The sequence below is a fragment of the Acipenser ruthenus genome, chromosome 24 (assembly GCF_902713425.1).
Source record: "Acipenser ruthenus chromosome 24, fAciRut3.2 maternal haplotype, whole genome shotgun sequence".
NCBI classification, from domain to species: domain Eukaryota; kingdom Metazoa; phylum Chordata; class Actinopteri; order Acipenseriformes; family Acipenseridae; genus Acipenser; species Acipenser ruthenus.
In genome coordinates, this window is record NC_081212.1 from 18,159,357 (window position 1) to 18,179,430 (window position 20,074).

Genomic DNA, 20,074 nt, shown 5'->3' on the forward strand with positions numbered 1-20,074 from the left:
GTGTCTGCCTCACATAATTCAGTGGGTGGGATGGCATTATTGCGATACTTTTTCATCCCTGACCATCTATAGGAAGTGTTTGGTTGGCAGGTGTTTCTTATACATGATTGCACAAATTACCGACATCTCCTGGAACGGTCTCAAAAATGATTAATCACTCTATGAACGATTCTGGAGAACAGGGTTTTTACCAGATTTCTACAGACCACGTATCTGATAGAATTATTATTATTATTATTATTATTATTATTATTATTATTATTATTATTATTATTATTATTATTTATTTATTTATTTATTTATTTATTTATTTATTTATTTCTTAGCAGACGCCCTTATCCAGGGCGACTTACAATCGTAAGCAAATACATTTCAAGTGTTACAATACAAGTAATACAATAAGAGCAAGAATTGATAATGAAACTATGGGCTGGTCACTTCAGTCCTGCAGACCTCACTGCGGTGTTTATCGTTTACAGCCAAGAGCCAACATGGACTCGCACATTAAATTGCTTCTCATTGCAATAGACGTGCGTTTGTGCCAGGAATATCTAAATGCACGTGTGTCTCTCTCAAGATCAGCCCTTCTCCAGGAGACGATGCCATTTGTCAACATGACGCCCATGCAAGATGTTCGCAGGTATTTAATGTTCCAAAAAACAGGGATATGATACATTGTTTTAACTCCCGGCGTAGAATATTTAAATTATAATTTCCTGAGATTTTAAATGAAGAGCAAAAGCTTTCCACACAGACTCGTTGGCCTAAACATACTGTAGAATCCACTTTCAAAAACAAGGGATATATAATCATTTTAAAATATAGTGTAAAAGTATTCACAATAAAGTACGTTTTTAAAATAAGTTCTTGAAAAAAACTATATTGATAATAATAATCAAAAATATATAATAATAATAATAATAATAATAATAATAATAATAATAATAATAATAATAATGTAGTCGTATAATACAGAAAAGTACGTGTATCGGTAATAGAAATTTAACATGTTAAATAATTACGCAAATAAATGTATATACACAGAGGCCTCTTTTAATGTTTTTGCAAATGTTTACAATTAAAAAAAAACATATAAAGTACAATTTCTCAATATCTTCAATGATGAAAAAAAGAAGAAGAAAACTCTTAATTAAGTACACCACGCCTTTAATACTTCAAATGATGTGCTGATTGGTACAGAATCAGGTGATGAAGGCAATCATTTCGTCAGGTTTGGATTTGCAGAGTATAAATGCATGTCAGACGTTTGCTGTAGTTGTTGCGTAGAACGTAGCGAGTAATTTGTGGATTTGTCAACAAATTTTCTTTTTTGTTGTTTTAAGATACAAGCAAAATATAATTGTCATGGCTTTTTCTTTGGTAAGTAGCCAAGGCCTGTTAAACAAACATAAAATTCAAATCCTGAACTAATTTACACAAAACCGAGCGTTTTTAATTTAATTGACATCGTGTAAATATTGTTATTTTGGTTGATTTGACGTGATTATACGTGCTCCTGTTTTTAAAGTACTAGTATTCTTGTTTGCGGCAATTCGGGGACGGCTTTGTTGTTATATAAACTTTAGTGAATCCTTAAATTCATGTTTCATTTCATGGCTCGTCTTTCAACGTGGTCCAAAAAATATTGACGCTTTTCTAAAGTTTTATCTCTTTGTCAATATCAAGTTTCGAAGAAGGGAGTTTTAACCATGGGAGCATTTGTCGGAAACTTTATAAATTGTAAATAGTAAAACCATTTAACAAGATACGTTTTAATTTGTTAATCGTGTAGAAAACCCATTAAACGTGTGTTTGTCGCCAAATTATTTTTTTGTGTGTATTCACTTGGTGATTGACGCGTATTAGTTGCTCTCTGCGCAGGAGGCATTGCAACCCTATGCGGGTGTTAAAACACAAGACTATTGTAAACTCGGCTTGCAGATAATTTACACAAGTTGAATTGTTTGCCAAACTAAAACCGTTAAACGGCGTGTCATGGTCAAAACGTCCGTTTAAAAAAGGGTAGAAATATTTAATGTTGTCAAGGGAGGCCAGAAATAAAAGGGGGGAGATGCGCCTGGTATACTCGACCACCTCACACAAGTTTATGTAAATGGTGTGTGTTTTGTTTTGTTTTTTTAATCGGGGTCCTACACAGTAATAGCATGTACAAAAGTTTCTTTTTTACTTTGGCGTTACTGGCTACTTTTTTAATGCAGTGTTTCCTATAGGGGAGGAAACTGTTACTGATTTGTAGTTTTGGAATGGAATTAAACGCGCACAACAACCCAGCATAACTGTGTCGAAACGCAGTTTTAGTTTCGTGACAGACTTTGAACCGAACAGATTGCCGTAAGTATTATAACAAATAACGCAAACCTCTCCACATATTTAAATTGGTCCAATCGTTTTGCAGTAAGCAGTCACGTTTTCTTAAAACGTGATCCGCAGTTGCTGTTACTTTCTGTGGCAGGACTCCCCCGAAGGAGGTAATTCGAAAGCGGCTGGAACGAGCGTTGGAATGGCCTGTTAAATTCATTCTTTTGACTTGCTGCAAATTGAAATGACTGGCATTGAGTAACATACATTTACTAGCAAATAACACGCCTGCAGTAATCTTGGGTATTTCGTGGTCGTTAGGCTATAGTATCCTCGGTCTTTGCCACGTGGAAGTCAAATGGCGTCTTCGCATCCATGGTGAATTGGTAGTCGTGTACAATAAGACTTTGTAAACTATGTAAATGTTGGTTTAATGATGAAATTTGGGCAGATGTCTTGCGTTTTGGTTTTGTCCAGTGGAACGCACAAGTGTACAATACTATTTTGATTGTCTGCTGTTTAAAAATGAACTGCATGTTGCATGCAAAATAGTGCTGTTTATTGTGGTTATTTTGTAGTCTTGCAGCCTCCCTTGCAGTTTGCATATAGTTCAGAAACAATAGTGTGTGTGTGTGTATAGATATAGATATAGATATAGATATATATAGATATATAGATATATATAGATATATAGATAGATAGTGTGTGTGTATATATATAGTGTGTGTAATGTCTCTCTCGATATAGATCTATCTAAATACATACATAAATAAAGTGTGACAAATTCTGATTTGTAACCTTGATTTCTACTTTCTCTTTCCTCAAAGGACGAGCTTAATAAAGCCCATGAGCACTGGGAATCGGATGCTCCAGCTTTGTCTACCTGCAGTAATGCAGATCTGTTCCGTAGAATGAACACCATGCTGGGGAACTCTCTGGACTTTACTGGGGTGTGCACTACACCACTCAACAAGGGCAGACGTGATCATTTGCCTGGTAATGTCTGATTGTATCCACTAAAGACGCACAAACCTTTAAGCGTGTGTTAAACACTCAAGTTATGACTGGAAACTGATGTCTTCTGTAGGGTTGAAAGCACCATGTCGGGTTACCCTGAAAAGTCTAGTTTGCACCTTCACCTACTGTACCAACATTTCATGTTTTTATTTTTTTATTTTTTAAATAGGGGTGAGACAATACACCAAGGTCCCAATACGATATGTATCACGATACACAAGCCACAATACTTATGGAAACTATTTTGTGCTTGACTGACTTGAAAATATCTCCTTTTCACATTTGAGAGAAATACCAAACAATGTGTTAACTATTGAAGTACAATCGTTGTTCATGTGTTTCTTTAAAACAACTTAAATATAAAGTTTGTCAGCATTAAGTTGTGATGTCTAATCAATAACTTTTTAAATGTTTAAAAAGTACAACTTTTTTGCTTGCATCGTACTTCTCTCTCAATAGAGCAAGACTTATTATACCATACATTGTCACTAAGTATTTGTGTTAAGGTTGAGTATTTTATTTTGTATACAATTCTACACAGTGCGGTTTTTAAATGTGGTTATAAATTTAATTTATTGGTCATTTATCAGGATTGACAAATTCTTTAAAGTAACATGTTCAACTAAATCAGTTTAAGGATTATTCAACCAAATAAACATTGGGGTGCACCGAAAGGAACAAATAAAATAACTTGTAAGAAATGTAAATGCAAAATGTTATGTAATAAATAGCTTTACAGGAAATGTACGTTCCTCCCCAAAAAAGTCAGGTATGCTTAATTTTTGTAGGCTATCCTCCCTCCCAAATGATTATTTATGTATATATATAGTATGAATCACTTGCACTGATTTTTATGGTAAGGAAACATTAAAAGGAGAGCAATACATTAACTGGTACTGGAAGAACATATGCCTATCTATTTCTGTGAAATATAATGCTTTCACAAAACGAGCCAAAATATAGCATTTGAATACAAAAACTAGTGATTTTTTACACTGCTAGCTTCCTGATTCCTCTGGCTACAACAAAGGCAGGCTGTCTCCGCCTCCTCTACACTCCCATTGGCCAGAATCACAGCCATCTCAATTCCCATTGGCCAGGTAGTGATTTTGCAGCCTGTTCTGAAGCCTTTACAACAGTGTTAGTATTCCCTGCTTACTAGCAGTGGAATACAGAAACTTTTTGGCCTCTAATAAATGCTTATCCAAGTGTTTTTTGTTTTCTCTAACTTTAACTTGACATTTTGTCCGTATCAGTTTTCATTTAATGATTGTAACCCTCAATTGAAATGAAGAACTCTCCTTTGTTTCCTACTCCGTCTTAAATTCCAGAAGTGTCTGGCCTGCGCACTGCACAATGTGATATGGATCAAGTGGAGGTTAGGTTCAAACAACAAAGACCTTTTATGATTTACTGTTTAATTGTGGAATATTAGGTACTCCATTTCAAGGTTGTATCGCAATGCATAGATACAATGAATCGTCTCGCCCCTAGTTTTTAAACAAGGCTGCCAATTGGCGTCTTTGCTTTGCAGGCAGAATCAAAGACTGGCTGTGAATGGGATGGGCATGGGAACTGAACCATTCCCCTTTCCTCAGGATGGGCTGGCTTGAGGAAACCTTGATTTAATCCACTTAACAACCAATTAGACTTTCCCAGTCTTTCTAGAAATTGGAGACGATTGGGGCAGCACCAGCTGGCAAATCCTGCTTTTCATAATTGTGGTTGACAAGCATTTAGGTAACGCCTTAAATTGGTTGGCGGATGCGTTTACAGAAACTGTCCTGGCATGTTGAAGCTTAATTGTATGCATATTTAAATTTCTATAATGTAGTCTAATTATGTATCTGGGTTAGAAACAAGTGAAGATTAAAACTATGTACTAGCTTCTAAATGGTTTGGGTTACGCCTGATGATATTTGGCTTAAAATTAGATGCATCTGGAAGTGGTCTAAGTATTTATAAGGTCATGACCTGATTTTTATTCAGTTAAATAACCCTTATTATACATCTTCCTTTTCCATCGCTGGTGAATAGCTTAAGGTATTCTTTGTTCTGGTACCCAAATGGCAGTATTGGCCTCGGTTTATTAAAGCTGATTCATGCTCCACTGTCTTGTGTGTCTGCAGCAAACTGCTGTTACTGTAGCTCTTCCAAAAAACAAAAGTGACTTGTTTCTGACTGACCGCATTGTTGACTGTGCAGTTGGGAGGTGTGCTTTGCATTTGGTCTCGGATGTGATTTATTTCAGTTTCTAGTAACTTTCCTTTTCATGCCATCTTTGTCTGTCTTGGATAAGCTGAGTAACTGAATAATGGGAGTGGTGTGTGCATTTTGGGGACTGTTAGGGGTTCTTGGGTAGCCTTTAAGGTAGTGGAGGTTTTCAACTTTAATCCTCTAATATGTATTGCTAATTTCGTAGAGGGCAAATTCTGTAACTGTTGCATCAAGTATTTGTCGCTTAACCTCTTCGCACCCCCCCCCCCCCCCCCCCCCCCCATTTCCTGGATACAAAATGAATTGACTCAAGTTTTGTGAGAAGTATGACTTGCAGAAACTGCCTCTGTTGCTGCTTGCAACTGTGGAGTTTAAAAATAACTATCACTATATAAAATACAGAATGTATCTACTCTTCTGAAGGTAAATCACAGAAAAGAATGAGCTTTTGCCAATCAAGTCCATATATAGCTGTGAGGTCTGGAAATGCAGACAGTTATATTTATTGTAAAGATGGCTGCCCAGCACTTTCAGTGTTTTGCAATCTCATTCTTTCATGGTGACATCCTGGCACCCCAGATCCTAGAGGGTTAATGGGGGCAGAGACCTGATGCCCACCCCATTTGTAAACTGAAAACCCCCTAGGTTTCTGAAGGTTATCTGTATAATGTGTGGTGAACAATGCAGAATCAGGCAGTGACATCCAAGTTGAAGCAAAGGGATTATGCTAGCAGAATTTGTGAAGCGTTTGCTCCGGCAGGAGTTGCTGAATCAGGACTGTAGCCACCAATTGGAGGCAGCCCAGCATTAAAGAGCAGTGGGGGGGGCGGGGCTGGCAGTGCAAATAGCAGTCTACCAACTTCTGATCTGGCTGCTGCTGCCTGTGTCACTGGGAAGCTGAAGCTCACAGAACACAAAGGATTTCTGCCTAGACTTCATTCTCTGCAGCTGCTGCACAGCATTTTTTTTTCTTTAGCCCATTTTCTCGGTCTTCCTGACTTCTGAAGCTTGTTTTTAACCTGCCAATGAAGTTTAAGGCATTTCATTTGTATTGCATGATGCTCCGTGTGAAGGGGTGGGTGATGTCATTTAGCAGGGGTGTGTGAGTGCATCAGCACCCTGGTCACATGTTGGCTGGGTCAGTGATGCAGACTGAGATGCATGGTAGCTACATCAGTCACAGGTTAGCAGATCCAGCTTTCTGGCAGATCGGAGAGTGCCGGCTTCCTACGGAGTGTGTGAGGGGGGGGGTGGAGAAACAAAACTTCCCAAGCCTGAACGGAGACTCTTTCCTTTCTGTCCACACCACAGATTTGCAGGACGCGGACACGGCCGTCGGAAGCAGGATGCTTTTCCCCAACACTGCGCAGGAATCTCCTCGGGTTCTCCCAGATGTCAATGACCTGAATTTAGGCCTGCAGTCACTGAGCCTGTCAGGGTGGGACAGGCCGTGGAGCAGCCAGGATTTAGACAGTTCAAACCAGACCAGCACCCCATCCAGTAAGTACAGCAATGAGACTGCACCTTCTGTCGCTGAAACGAAAGCAGATGCGACACTAGGGGTTTGCCAGACCTGTCTTTCTAGCCAGTAAAGGAAACATGCACTTTGAAACTATGGGAGGAATAGTGATATGCTGTTTATCTAGCCCTTCAACTGGAAAAGGGATTCCTTGTTTGTATTCAGAGTTGTGAAACGGCAGTCCAGAATTGTCCTGAGCTCTGGTAAGATTTAATGAGCTGGATGTGGGTTATACAGGTAATTGCATTGGCAGACCTATATCTGATTTTTCTAGAAAAGCCTGGGATTTGAATCCAAACTGTGTAGAAGTTCAGAACTGGTTTAAAGCAGTGTGTGGGTTTTTTTTCTGCTTTACCCAAAGTCTCCCTAGACTGCACTTGTACCTGCTGGCACTGACAGTTCAGGAGTGCTTATTTATATGCTAGCTGTGGCTGCATACTGTAGAGATCATTCACTGCACTATTGCAATGCTGTAAGCTCATTTTCATTTTATCCATTATACCTTTTGGCATTGATTTTGAGCAGTTTTTAAATGCCTGTTTTATTACTTTCTCCTGTAACTGTAATTCTGTGAATTTCAGTGCTCGATACTGATCCCTGCTGGCAGTAGTAGGGTCTGGCACTAGGCTCTGTTGGAATGCTCGAACTGCAGTGGGTGCTATAGTGTAGGGGGGGTGATTGCTGCTGACGTTTGCCTGCTTTTCTACATCCAATGGCTGAACCACTGATTCTTGCTTGACTAGGTTAATAGTGGGCCCTTGAGGATCTGGATTGTGAATCGTATGCTTTGATTCAAATATCCCAGTTGCTGAACTGTTTGGGGATGCCGTACAAGGTGCTTTTATGTTTTAGTTGAGTATTGGTCTGTTGTATGGAGGACCGTGTCTATACATCGGCCTTGATGGATGTAGGTCATGGCGGCCTGCTTTTTATTATTTTAGTTTAATGTATTGAAAACTGACGGGGGATGTATATCCCAAACAGTATAGTAAACCCAATAATCCAAGCGAGTGGCGTCTGACTGTTCAGATTTAACCAATTTGTAATCTGCTATTCATGCCTTGCCTTGTGGTTCAATTAACCTACTGTAATTTTAAAACAAATATATTTCTGTAACCGAAGGGCTTGGCAGCTGTTCTGTGCACTGGAAAGCAGTGCTTTAGACTTGTAATCTTAGTTTGGTGGGGTGGATAATGTCTTGCTTTTAGGTGAGCCTGCGTTTTGAAGGTAGTATAAGAATCTTGGGCCCCATCACAAAACCACCATCAAATTCAGCATAATGCAGCCCTGGCTTCAGAGGCCCTGGACTTGATATGCATTTGCACAGGTAAGTTCTCATTTGGAAGGTGTTTCTGCTAGATCGCTCGGAGGGCTATTGTGACGTGATGGGATTTGCTGTAGTATTAATTAGGATTGTCGCATCCTTCCAGGACAATGCAAGTGTCTTGCTAATCGGTGTGGCCCACACTTCAGTTTTAATTCTGAATTTGAATCTGTACTGATTTGATTTCTTGGATTTATACAAATACTGTAATTGCTGGTGGTAGCCCATTTGCTGCTAGGTGTAGACGCTGACACCGTGCTGGGTGTCCTGTAAGGTTTTGCCTGGAAGCTTGTTCTTGGGTGGGATTGTTTGTCGGCACAGCAGAGGGGTGGCTGGTTACAGGCAGGCAGCACATACTTTAAATTGTTGGAGGCTGAGCTGTTGCTGCACAATTGGTTTCCAGAGTCCTACACGTTAACTGTAGTGGTGCTGCATGGAAGGACTTGAATGAGAAGAGCATCAGAGTGACCTCGTGATTCCTCTCTCCCCATGAGGATGCATATCCCTGGTAACGGGAGCACTATCCAGAAAACTGCTGATGCAATGCTGTTGAAACCTGCTTGTGTTTTTTAATTGGAGGCTGCCTTGGCCCAATTTTCAACTTGATGTCTCATTTCATATACATGTTGGGACCCCAAGCAGAAATAAGCCCTCATCTAGGTCTGGTTGACCCCATCGGGTTGATTAAAATTTAGAACCCTGAAATCTTTGGGGTGGGGTTGTCTTGCGAATGACCCCATCGAGATGCAGAAAATTCACTTAACCCGATTTTTGAAGATCATCCGAAGACACACCCTAAACCAAGCAGTTAACAGCAACATCACAGTGAGCGTTGGTCTAATTTAAAGCTACAGTAACACAATAACTGCGCAGTAAACAGAATAAAGCACAAATAGCACCCTAAATATTCTACATTGTTTAATTTTGCCAAATAACATTAATCTGAGTAGTGCAACAATTCTGCATTGTTGGAATGTGTTCTATTTTGGCCAGGTTACAACATCTCTATTTATATAGCGCCTTTCATGGCAATGATATCCCCAAGTGCTTTACAGGAACAATACAAAGTGCATTGTCATAACTGAAAATAAACATGATTACAAAACTATTTATAAATATCCACAGTCTTCTCTTTCAGTAGGAAGCTGGAAATCCCAAGTGGATGGCAGGGGGGTTTGGGGGTCATCCCCAGCGCGGGATACCAAAAATGACTTTCAGGATTTTTATAGTGGTTTAAGTCCTGCATATCCTGGGCCTAAATGTGTGTTTTTTTTTTTTTGTTTTTTTTTTTTTTAAATAGGGCCCCAAATTTCTAAATTTGTTTATTGTGCTTTTTTATTTTAGGCGTCCAGATTAACCCTTTCAGGACCAAGCATTTCAGTGGGATGTTCCCCCAGGACCAGGCGTCTTGGCTGTAGTTGACTTCCTATAAATTCACAATCATATTTTATATATAAATGCATTTAAAAAAAAAAAAACTCTGGGGAACATTTTATGAAACTTCAAAAACCATACAAAAATTACTAAATAAGAAGCAGTATTAATTGGTAGTAATTTGAATACGGAAAAGGGTAAGCCATTAATCCATAAATTGGCTTACGACACTGCAATTTCGAACACTAGTAATGTGTGCGGTTCATCTTGTACTCGTCTGTTCTTGCAGCATTCTGGACTAGTTGCACAATTTGGATTATTTTATTGTTTAGAATTAAACAATGTAGAATATTTAGGGTGCTATTTGTGCTTTATTCTGTTGTGTACTGCGCAGTTATTGTGGTACTGGGCAGCAGTGTGGAGTAGTGGTCAGGGCTCTGGACTCTTGACCGGAGGGTCGTGGGTTCAATCCTAGGTGGGGACACTGCTGCTGTACCCTTGAGCAAGGTACTTTACCTAGATTGCTCCAGTAAAAACCCAACTGTATAAATGGGGAATTGTATGTAAAAATAATGTGATATCTTAATTGTAAGTCGCCCTGGCTAAGGGCGTCTGCTAAAAAATAATTACTGTATCTTTAGTTAGGCCAACGCTCACCGTGACATTGCTGATCACGGCTTGGTTTAGGGTGCATCTTCAGATCAGGTTAAGTGAATTTTCTGAATCTCGGTAAGACCACCATACCCCAAACACAAAGGTGTTGTGTGTGTTGTGTGGTGTTTTTTTTTTTTTTTTTTTTTTTTTATATCCATTCGGTTTAGTTCTGTTGGAGTTCATAAATTTGACAATCGTCTGTCCTGCTGGGAACTGCCACCCACCCCCCAAATTGGGCTGTTTTAAAAGTTAAGTGGTGGCTGTAGTTTCTCTTCAATTAACAGGTCATAACTGACTCATTTTACAGTTCAAAGCATCTTTGTCGGGTATATGGTGCCAAGCAGTGTCCTCGGCTGGATGGCTGGTAAATCCAGCCTTTCTTGCTGAACATGGCAACACTGCTGAAGTGGCATCTGCTGGGGTAGTGCATTTATAACATTAACTTTTGTTTGTCCACAGCATGTCTTGCATTGTGTGTTTTTTTTTTTTTTTTTTTTTTGTTACAAGGTGAAATCAAAGCAGTTTGTAGTGGAAAGCGGGAAACTTTCTGATTTCTCCCTATCTCTGGCTTGCCAAACCTTGTCTGTGTGGCCCTGTGTGTACAAGTGTCATATGACCTTCCCATCGGTGGACTTGCCTTTCTCCAACCTCTCCTTTTGGTGTTCCTGGCAATGTGTCTGTAAAAGAAACCTGTGTTGCAGGTTAACTCTCCAGAGAACCACTTGCACATTTGTAAAGTTGTTAATTGAATTTGGGAATATTTGTAGGTGCATGTCTGTCATGGTTCTCCTATAGCGCCACTGGTTATGGTGGTTCTTCTATCCAAGATGATTCATAGTCCTGACTGTCTCATACGTATAATTTGTTGCTTACAGCAGCTCTCTAGAATAGGTTCTTGTTGGTGCTTAACAGAGCTGGTTAGTTACTAAATGTGAAACCTAGTCTAAAGGCTTTTTGTTAATATGCCTATATAGTCTTTAACTGGTTCAGAAGTTCTGATTAATTGACCAGATCGTTTGGTTTTGGTCAATGGTTTAATTCACCTCTCATAACTAACTTCAGTCTTGGACTGTAAGAACTCTGGAGTATTTGCCCTGGATATTTGGGTTACATTGTCTTGGTCTAGTTGTTACCCAATTTCAAAAGAACCAAAGACTGTCCATCAAATGTGTGTATTCTAAGTGCAGTGGAAACTAAACCAGCTTTTATGTTGTAGTGCATGGAGCCAACCTTGCTTTCTGTAGTAGCTTGAGCCTAGAGAGGGATACAGCGTGGGGGGGGGGGGGGGGTTGAAACCTTTTTGTTCTAATGTTGCAGGGTTTTCTTCCCCACCCCCTCCAGTGTTGAGTATGCTCAGCAGCCCTCTCGGCAACAAACTGGGCAAACCCATGGGCTTCCCGTCCCTGGATCCCATTGGCTCTGACTTCCTGGACAAGTTTCCTGGTTTGGCCCCCCGGAACACCCGCCTGGAATCCCGCTCCCTGCTTGACTCGCGATCCAGCAGCCCTGTCGACTCCGAAACCAGTGGCTTCAGCTCCAGCTCTGACCACCTCCATGACTTGCTTGTAAGTGCTTATTTCTCATGGAGCACAGGTAAAGGTCTTCATTGCAGTCCCTTACAGATTCTCATCTGTTCTATGGGTAGATGATTTTATTGCAGCATATTCAGATTATGTGCAGAGCCTAGAGATTTTAGGATATTGTGACTTGATCCCTATGGAAGTTTGGCAGTCGGTTCCCCATGTAATGCGGCAATTTGTGTTCTGAAGCTTTAGGATTCTAAGCATTTAAGTGGCCTTGGTTAAGCATCACCCTTTTTGTGTATTTACACATGATCAATGCAAAAGTGAGGTCCCTATTGTCAATGCTGTGTGTTCCACCAATGGTGCCAATACAGGCCTGGTATTGATTTTGTGCATCTGCAAAATGAGTGCCTGTTTGTGGATGCTTCATTTTTTACCTTTTTAGATATCCTGAAACCATGTAATTTTAGGCAAATCAGGAGACTAGCTTCTCCTTCAGTAAGGCTGTTCCTCATTGCAAATGCAGTACAAGTGTAATTTGTCGCATTCACCCGCAACAACGAGCGTGTGGGTCCTTGGAATGCTGGTGGCTCACTTAGTGTCTGCAAACAATGCTAAGCTTTTTCTTGCAGCTGCACAGCCTTGCTAATAGTTAGATGCCTCTTTCAGTGTTCTGCACCTTAACACTCTTGAATGGATGTATTTGTATATTAACCCTTTTGCGGTCTGTCGGACCCTGTCCAACATCCTCAGACATCAAGCACAGGTACCTAGTAGTTTGTTTTTTTTCTCTGGAAAAAGCAGAACCTTTCAATGGCTTAGACTGGTAGAATCTGAAGAGTTGGATCTGAGCAATATAGTCCCTTCACCACAGACAAACGAGATGGCTGCTTCCACATCCAGCGATCAAAGAATATTTAAACAAAGAAGTTTTGAGATGTTAAAGTAATAATGACTTGGATAGCATTGAGGAGTTGGGTGATAATGAATGATCAGGAGATAAATTATCAGTATGTACAACTATGAAGAGGTATGTGATAAATACAGCAAAGGGGTGGGGCAGGGCTGGAGATGTAGTACTGAGTGTCCTGTTGATATGCAGTGCCTTTTAAACCTGTTGCTATGAATAGTTACTTTTGGAATGGGGGGGGGGGGGATAGATTAATATCTGTGAAAATAAATTGGACCTGGCAGGTGCTGAATAAATGGACCGCAAAGGGTTAATGAGGCTGTACACATGTTTAGTATAATCCCACCCCCATACTTGCTCTGAAGTAGTTTGAGCAAGATTGTTTTGCAATTGCAAAGTGTGAATCTTCTCTGTCTGTTTCAGTCTACACTCCGGATCTCCCCTCCCCTGCCATTCCTAATGAGCAATTTACAAAGGGATGCTCTGAAAATGGGTCTGGGATCTCGCCTGGACCAAGACAACTCCCTGGGAGCCATCTCGTCCCCCAGCAGCCTCTCCAAGAGATGGCCCGGGACCTCGGTATGGCCAAACTGGGACCTCCTGGAGTCTCAGGATGATCCGTTCAGCATTGAGAGGGAGGCCAGACTACACAGACAGGCTGCAGGTAATCCTGGGTGATGGGATTTCAATAAAGCCTAAACAAATCAAGGGAATTGCTTGTTTTCATTGGGGATTTTGGACATTTAACCCTTTGCGGTCCATTGTCGGACTGGGTCCGACATTGCAATTATTCCTCTCTGGTCCTTTGTCGGACTGGGTCCGACATCATTTATAGCAACGCAAAAAACGGGTTTCTAGTCGTTTTTTTTCTCCGGAAAAAAGCTGAGAACCATTCAATTGCAGAGTGGTAGCGACAGGAGCCGAGACAAGTCTGGGGGGGGGGGAGAAAAAAAAAGCATATCTCATGAATAGTCATACATGGTATCGGATAACGGGGCGGTCATAGTAAACAAGCTGGCTGAGTGCGTCAGCGCACAGACTAAACGAGTGATCCGGAGATGATTGATCGGTATGTACGACTATTTTTATTTCTTACATAGATGAGAGCGATAGCGAACGAAAGGGTGTGGCGGGGCTGGAGAAGCCTAGTGAGTGCTTTGTTGATATGCAGGGCCATTTAAACCCGTTTGACTGTGGGGGGGAAAAAAATACATTTTAAACGGTGCGTCTAAAATTAACTGCGCGTGTGAAAATAAATTGGACCTGACGCGCACTTAATAAATGGACTGCAAAGGGTTAATGGGTAATGGGGTGTCTTAGTTTTTAAAAGACTAACATACACTGCAAGTTGAGGCATGGCTGACTTGTTTGCTGATCGTTGTGGGAGAATTGGTAGTACAGTTCTTTATTTCATATACATAGTAATAGTCAGAGTGTGTGTACAGTTGTCATGTTGCTTCATGCAACATGACAACTGTACAGAGAATTTAACTTTGTAACTAGATCTCCTTGTGAATGACCTTGATCTCTGGGCTCTTCTATACTTTTCTGTAGCTGTGAATGAAGCCACCTTCACCTGGAGCGGACAGCTGCCTCCCAGGAACTATAAGAACCCACTTTATTCCTGCAAGGTGTTCCTTGGTGGAGTGCCTTGGGATATCACTGAGGGTAAGTGGCCTTGCTTCTAGAATCCAACACTACACACATTTTCTAGCTTTGCTTAGATTAACTAGGCTTTGTGAACGCTATACCCATTTGTGTATTAGTTGATTTCAGTGAATGGTGCTGATGGGACTTGTTCTTACAGCTGTCCTGCACAGTTTTTTGTTCATTTCTGGTTTCTGGAAAACTCTTTTAAAAGTCCTCTGGATTGTACATGTGTGGCTTTTTCAATTGTGAAGCGACCCCCCCCCCCCCCCCCATTTGCAGTTGCATAGTGTATTGGCTGTTTGTGCTTCTGCGGTGTTGGAGAACAGTGCTGTGGATCATCCACCTTGGTGCGTCAGTGACTGACTTTTTCTATTGGCCTGGTGCCCGAGCTTAGATGTGGACTTTCTAGGCTGGGCTCTTTCATCCAGGAGTCTGCTTATCAAGTCCACAAGATCAGATGGCTGCAATGAGGCTAGTTTTGAATTGGTTAAAGCCTGAAAGTGGCAGGTGTTTTTAAAGTAGTAGATAATTTCTCTAGATGGAGGAAATGCCATTCCACTTCCCAAGTGGAACAAGCTGTCTGAATTGTAAACTAAAGAAATCCAATTTTATACAGATTGTATGTTGTATTATGTTAAGTTGAACAGGTTTGTGTTCCCTCTCTAGCTGGATTGATCAACACATTCCGTGTGTTTGGTCCCCTGAGTGTGGAGTGGCCTGGTAAGGATGGCAAGCACCCTCGCTGCCCTCCCAAAGGTAATATGCCTAAAGGTAATGACTGAGCGGGTAGGATTTTTATTTAGAGCACTGGATCTGGGACGGCACTGATGGATGAAGGGGGAGAAATCTACTGCATCTTGATCAGAGCACGGTGGGTAACTAAACGGGTAAAGGGCTCTTAACTGTACTTTATCAAACTTCAGTTATCTGTTCCAGTTCACATTGGTTTTCTGTTTTGGTGTGGATTTATTTTCCCATTTTGGGGTGTAGACTTAAGTGATGCACTCCTGGTGCATGTTACAAGAAATCCTATGTTCCATAGAGTTCTTGCGACTCTGTTACCGGAAATACCTGCAACTCCCATTTCATCATAAGGCAGTAATCTGTTTTAAACAGTAAGGCATGCGCTATAGAGCGGCTCAATGTAATTGGGGAGGAGTATTTTCTATCCCTGTGTTAACCCCTTATTTCCTGTCTGGTAGGCTATGTGTACCTGGTGTTTGAGTTGGAGAAGTCTGTGCGAGCCCTGCTCCAGGCCTGCACCCAGGACTTGCTGAACCCAGATGACTTGAGCGAGTACTACTTCAAGATGTCCAGCCGCAGGATGCGTTGCAAGGATGTAAGGAGATTGCCCTGCTACTTTTGTCTGTCAGTATGCTGCATTAGTGGAGTTTATTCTTGACTCCAGTGCCTGACAAACTGAGATCATGTGACCTGTTCCAGGGGTACAGACTGAATGCTTTGCATTAACTCTTGTGGTCCTTTGTCTGACTAGGTCAGACATTACAATTTTCCCTTTCCGGTCCGATGTCTGACAGACGTCAAGTACAGGTCACTAGTTGCTTTTTTTTGTGTTTTTTTTTCTCTGAAAAAAGCAGAGAACCTTTTAATGACAGCAAGACGGAAAGAAAGGGGCGAATCTGAGCAATACACAGCCCCATGGACATAAGATAGCTGCTTCTGCATCCAGCGCTCAAAGAATATCACATTGGCAGAGCTTTTTGAGATGTTTTAGTAAAAATGACAGGGATTGCATTATTGAGTTTGCTGATTTTTAAAACGGAGTGATCAGGAAATGATTTCAGTATGCATGACTGAAGAGGTATGTGAAATTCAGCCAACAAGGGGCGGGGCTGGAGATGCAGTACTGTGTCCTGTTATGCAGAGGTTTTTTTTTTTTTTTTTTTTTTTTTTTTTTTTTTTTTTACTATGGGGCAGGAGAATACTTTACTTTTAAACGGCGCGTGTGAAAATAGTTGCACATGAGGCGCTCAATAATGGACCGCTAAGGGTTAATGCTTTAGTTTTTGCTTGCCTTTTAAGGGAAACACACTAACTGTACACGGGGTTCTGCTGCTATTGAATGAAATTTAAAACTGGGTGGCCCCCTCCTAATTCCCTGAATGTCTCCCCTCCAGGTGCAGGTTATTCCCTGGGTGATCTCTGACAGTAACTTTGTGCGCTGCCCCTCCCAGCGCCTGGACCCCAGCAAGACTGTGTTCGTCGGCGCTCTGCACGGGATGCTCAATGCTGAGGCTCTGGCCAGCATCATGAATGACCTCTTTGGAGGAGTGATGTATGCTGGCATCGATACAGACAAGCACAAATATCCAATTGGTAAGGTCAAGATGAACGGGGGACGGGACGACTCCAAGTATTCATTCTGTTTGCTTCCCTCTGTAGTCGGGCAGTTAACCTGAAGCATGTATACTATTGGTGTCACAATGCATACTTTAAAGGCAGTAAATGTGGCTTGTCTTAAAGGTTCTGGACGTGTTACTTTCAACAACCAGCGCAGCTACCTGAAGGCAGTCAGTGCAGCTTTTGTAGAAATCAAAACTCCGAAGTTCACTAAAAAGGTAGGGGTTGTCCTAATAATGCAAGGGTTCATTTGGTTATAGATTCTGTATCCCAGGCTTTCGCTATGGTTTGTTCAAACCTAACCAATGCAGTTGCCTTTCTTATTCTGAATTAATCTTTTGTACGTTTTGCATCCAATTTGGTAACTTAACATTGTTTGGGGCAGGAAGCAAGCTGGTATTGTATAGCACTGGTGACGTGTGTACTTTTTTACAAACCCAAAGCTAATGCATACAATTAATCCCACCCCCATTTTACTAAGGTTCAAATTGATCCGTATCTTGAAGATTCAATGTGCCAAGTCTGCAATCGCCAGCCTGGACCTTTCTTCTGCAGAGATCAGGTGAGTGAATAGCTTTGTCCAATGCTATAGATGGTGCACAATGGGGTGGAATCTTGTGTGTATATATATATATATATATATATATATATTTTTAAAGCTAGGCTTTTAACAGTATGTAAACAGGGATATTGTAGAGGTCTTGTGTATACTACAGTTTAGTTTTCCATGCAGTATCTAGAACTGCTTATCCACTTGTGACAATGTGCATGGAACATTCTTCAGCGAGTTGGAGTATCAGGATTTTGGGGAATAGGGAAGAGTGAATTTCCACTTGTGTGCAGATGGTGGCTGTAGGTTGTGGTGGCCTTTGCCTCTTTTACGACTAACTCCAATTGTGTATTTACAGTTGGAGGGATGCATGTCACAAGTTTACTTCTGGCTATTTAAGCCCCTTTCACACCAGACACCCTTACCCGGGTCTGGGCGACCCACCTTGGGATGTGGGTTGACACTTTGATCTGGGTTGAGACAAAATGCTGGACGGCTGTTTTGAGCCAACACTAAAACCACCACGCCTGCGTGAAGGTTTTGCTTTCACAAGGAACATTTGTTTTGCCATATTGCAGCAGGCATGAAGTAACACTTTGCGCTCACTAATTTTGGGATGACGGTTCAATCCAGAGAAACTTGAACGGAAGCGTTGGTAACATGCTGCTTCCGGGGCATTGATACGTGCATTGAGTGTCGCCCAGGTCAACCTCTGCTTTTATCAAAAGCAAGTGTGAAATCGCGTACACAACCTGCATGACACCGGGTCCTGCCCGGGTAGGTTTTTGACCTGGGTAGAGCATGCCAGTGTGAAAGGGGCTTTAGTAAGCTTGACTTTTTTTATATTCTCTCCTAGGCATGCTTCAAGTACTACTGTCGTTCTTGCTGGCACTGGCAGCACTCGATGGATATCCTGAGAAACCATCGCCCACTGATGCGCAATCAGAAGAGCCGTGATTCCACTTAAATGGCAGAACCAGCAACCTGCAGCCGCTCTGCATAACCTGCTGAGAGAGAAGAGCCTGTGCTGGTTCTCCGACTTTTTTGGGAACAGCACTTCAATGATGACTTAGAAATAAGAAATCTTTAAACAACAAAAGTTCACTATTGCACTTGCTATTTTTTGTTTCTGTTCTCGTTCACGATCGCACTATGCACACGTGTTGGGTGACGGGCTCGCCATTATGCAGTTCCCAGACTCGTCACTGTTTGGAGAGAAATAAGGCCAGGGTTTAGAAGGTGTTGATGCAAATGCCTTCTCCTTGATTGATTATTTTTAAAGAGCTTTTTTGTTTTTTTCATACCTTGCATATAGAAGTAAATGCAAGTCGCATTGCCTTTCATGTTGGCAGTTGCCATACAGTGCCTTTAAATTTATTTCCTCCCTATCTGAGCTGCATGCTCTTCTGTGCAGTTAGCTTTTTTTTCTTTTACTTCAGAAGATGAGTTGGGCTTCATTTAACTAGTCGCATTTCAGATTTTTACGCAGTGTTTTTTACAAATTCTTTTTACACAACGGTTTTAAGTCGTGACAACATGGGGGAATTTAAGAGTAAATCTACCTGGCGGCTTTTAACTTTTTTTTTCTTTCCTTTTTTTGTGTGCGTCCTGGGGGCTGTTGGTAGAGTCAGTTTTTTTGCAACCAAACAAAATGGGAGGGAAAATTTGGATTTACGGATTTGAAACTGGACCGGATAACGACCTTTGAGGTGTGTGTGTGTAGTTTTAAAAAACAAACAACTTTGTTCACTTTTTTAATTTGCACTTCAGAAAGAGGTAGATGGTGGTTTTTAATCACAATTTTTTTTTTTACTGTAATGGTGCAGAGAGGCAGTGTTGTCAGGGAAGGGGGACCTTCCTTTTTGAGACGTTGCTTGTTGACCTATAGATAACTCTGCAGCTTTCTGACATGCTGCTAGGACTGATAACTGACCTAATGCATTCTTTAGTTTGATCTGAAAATGTGTGCCAAAGAACCAGTGTCCTTTTATTTTCCATTTTGTTTCTGCTGAGCTTGTTGCTGTGTTGCCTAGCCCAGCTGCTTTTTAGAGTGTTCTAAAGGTCTCTACCTCATTGTGGTCTGCAGCTATCTCTGCAGTTAACTACAGATGTGGAGTAAGGTGTTCTACTGATGGGTACAAATAAAGGTGTTGAAGCATTACTTGTGTGAATTGCCTCTGTTCGTCAGTCTTGTACACTTGAGACCAAGCTGTATGTAATATTGGTTCACTGGTCTGTCTTCTGTGGAACTAACTTTTTATGTATGATCTGCAGTGTTGAACTGTTAAAATGTGTACATAGCTGCATGCTTTAATACAATGCCCCCCTTGAAGTCTGGGGAAAGTGAACCCACTACTATCAGACCCTGATTAGCACCAATGTTGCCTTAATCAGACAATTGCAAAGTGTTTTTAAAAAATATACATGCCTGCACACAAACTGATCCTCAAAACAATGGATTTCCTTTTCAGCCTCATTTTATTGAATTTTTACATTCTTTGCCCTCTGAACCTTTTAATTGACATATGGCCATTCTGATGGAACTTTTGGGGTATTTGGATGATGTAAAATAACATGATTTGGTAGGTAAATTTTTTTTTATTTATTCATTCTGCAATATGGTGTGAATCATACATTTATAAATATTAACAAGGAA

At 41.0% G+C, this 20,074-nt stretch overlaps 1 protein-coding gene across 4 annotated transcripts; it reads left to right on the forward strand.

Moving 5' to 3' along the window:
* The first annotated feature begins 1,257 nt into the window (after positions 1–1,257).
* Positions 1,258–19,579, forward strand: LOC117429053 (cytoplasmic polyadenylation element-binding protein 1-like). Of its 4 annotated transcripts, none has more exons than XM_058998496.1 (12): positions 1,258–1,380; positions 3,147–3,315; positions 6,865–7,053; positions 11,742–11,989; positions 13,281–13,521; positions 14,412–14,525; positions 15,174–15,278; positions 15,710–15,846; positions 16,646–16,844; positions 16,992–17,086; positions 17,350–17,430; positions 18,275–19,579. In XM_058998496.1, the coding sequence occupies exons 1-12, from the start codon at positions 1,366–1,368 to the stop codon at positions 18,383–18,385; spliced, it is 1,704 nt and encodes a 567-aa protein (XP_058854479.1). In that variant the 5' UTR covers positions 1,258–1,365; the 3' UTR covers positions 18,386–19,579. The 4 variants fall into 4 exon arrangements, with proteins under 4 accessions (XP_058854479.1, XP_033904085.2, XP_058854480.1 ...); XM_034048194.3 differs by having other exon boundaries at positions 15,174–15,263; XM_058998497.1 differs by having other exon boundaries at positions 11,766–11,989.
* Positions 19,580–20,074: the final 495 nt, after the last annotated feature.

Bases quoted from the DNA above. Each gene is read 5' to 3' on its own strand.
- LOC117429053 (XM_058998496.1), top strand. The intron at 15,279-15,709 runs GTAATGACTGAG...CCTGTCTGGTAG, and splicing joins CAAAGGTAATATGCCTAAAG to GCTATGTGTACCTGGTGTTT. The intron at 17,431-18,274 runs GTGAGTGAATAG...ATTCTCTCCTAG, and splicing joins CTTTCTTCTGCAGAGATCAG to GCATGCTTCAAGTACTACTG.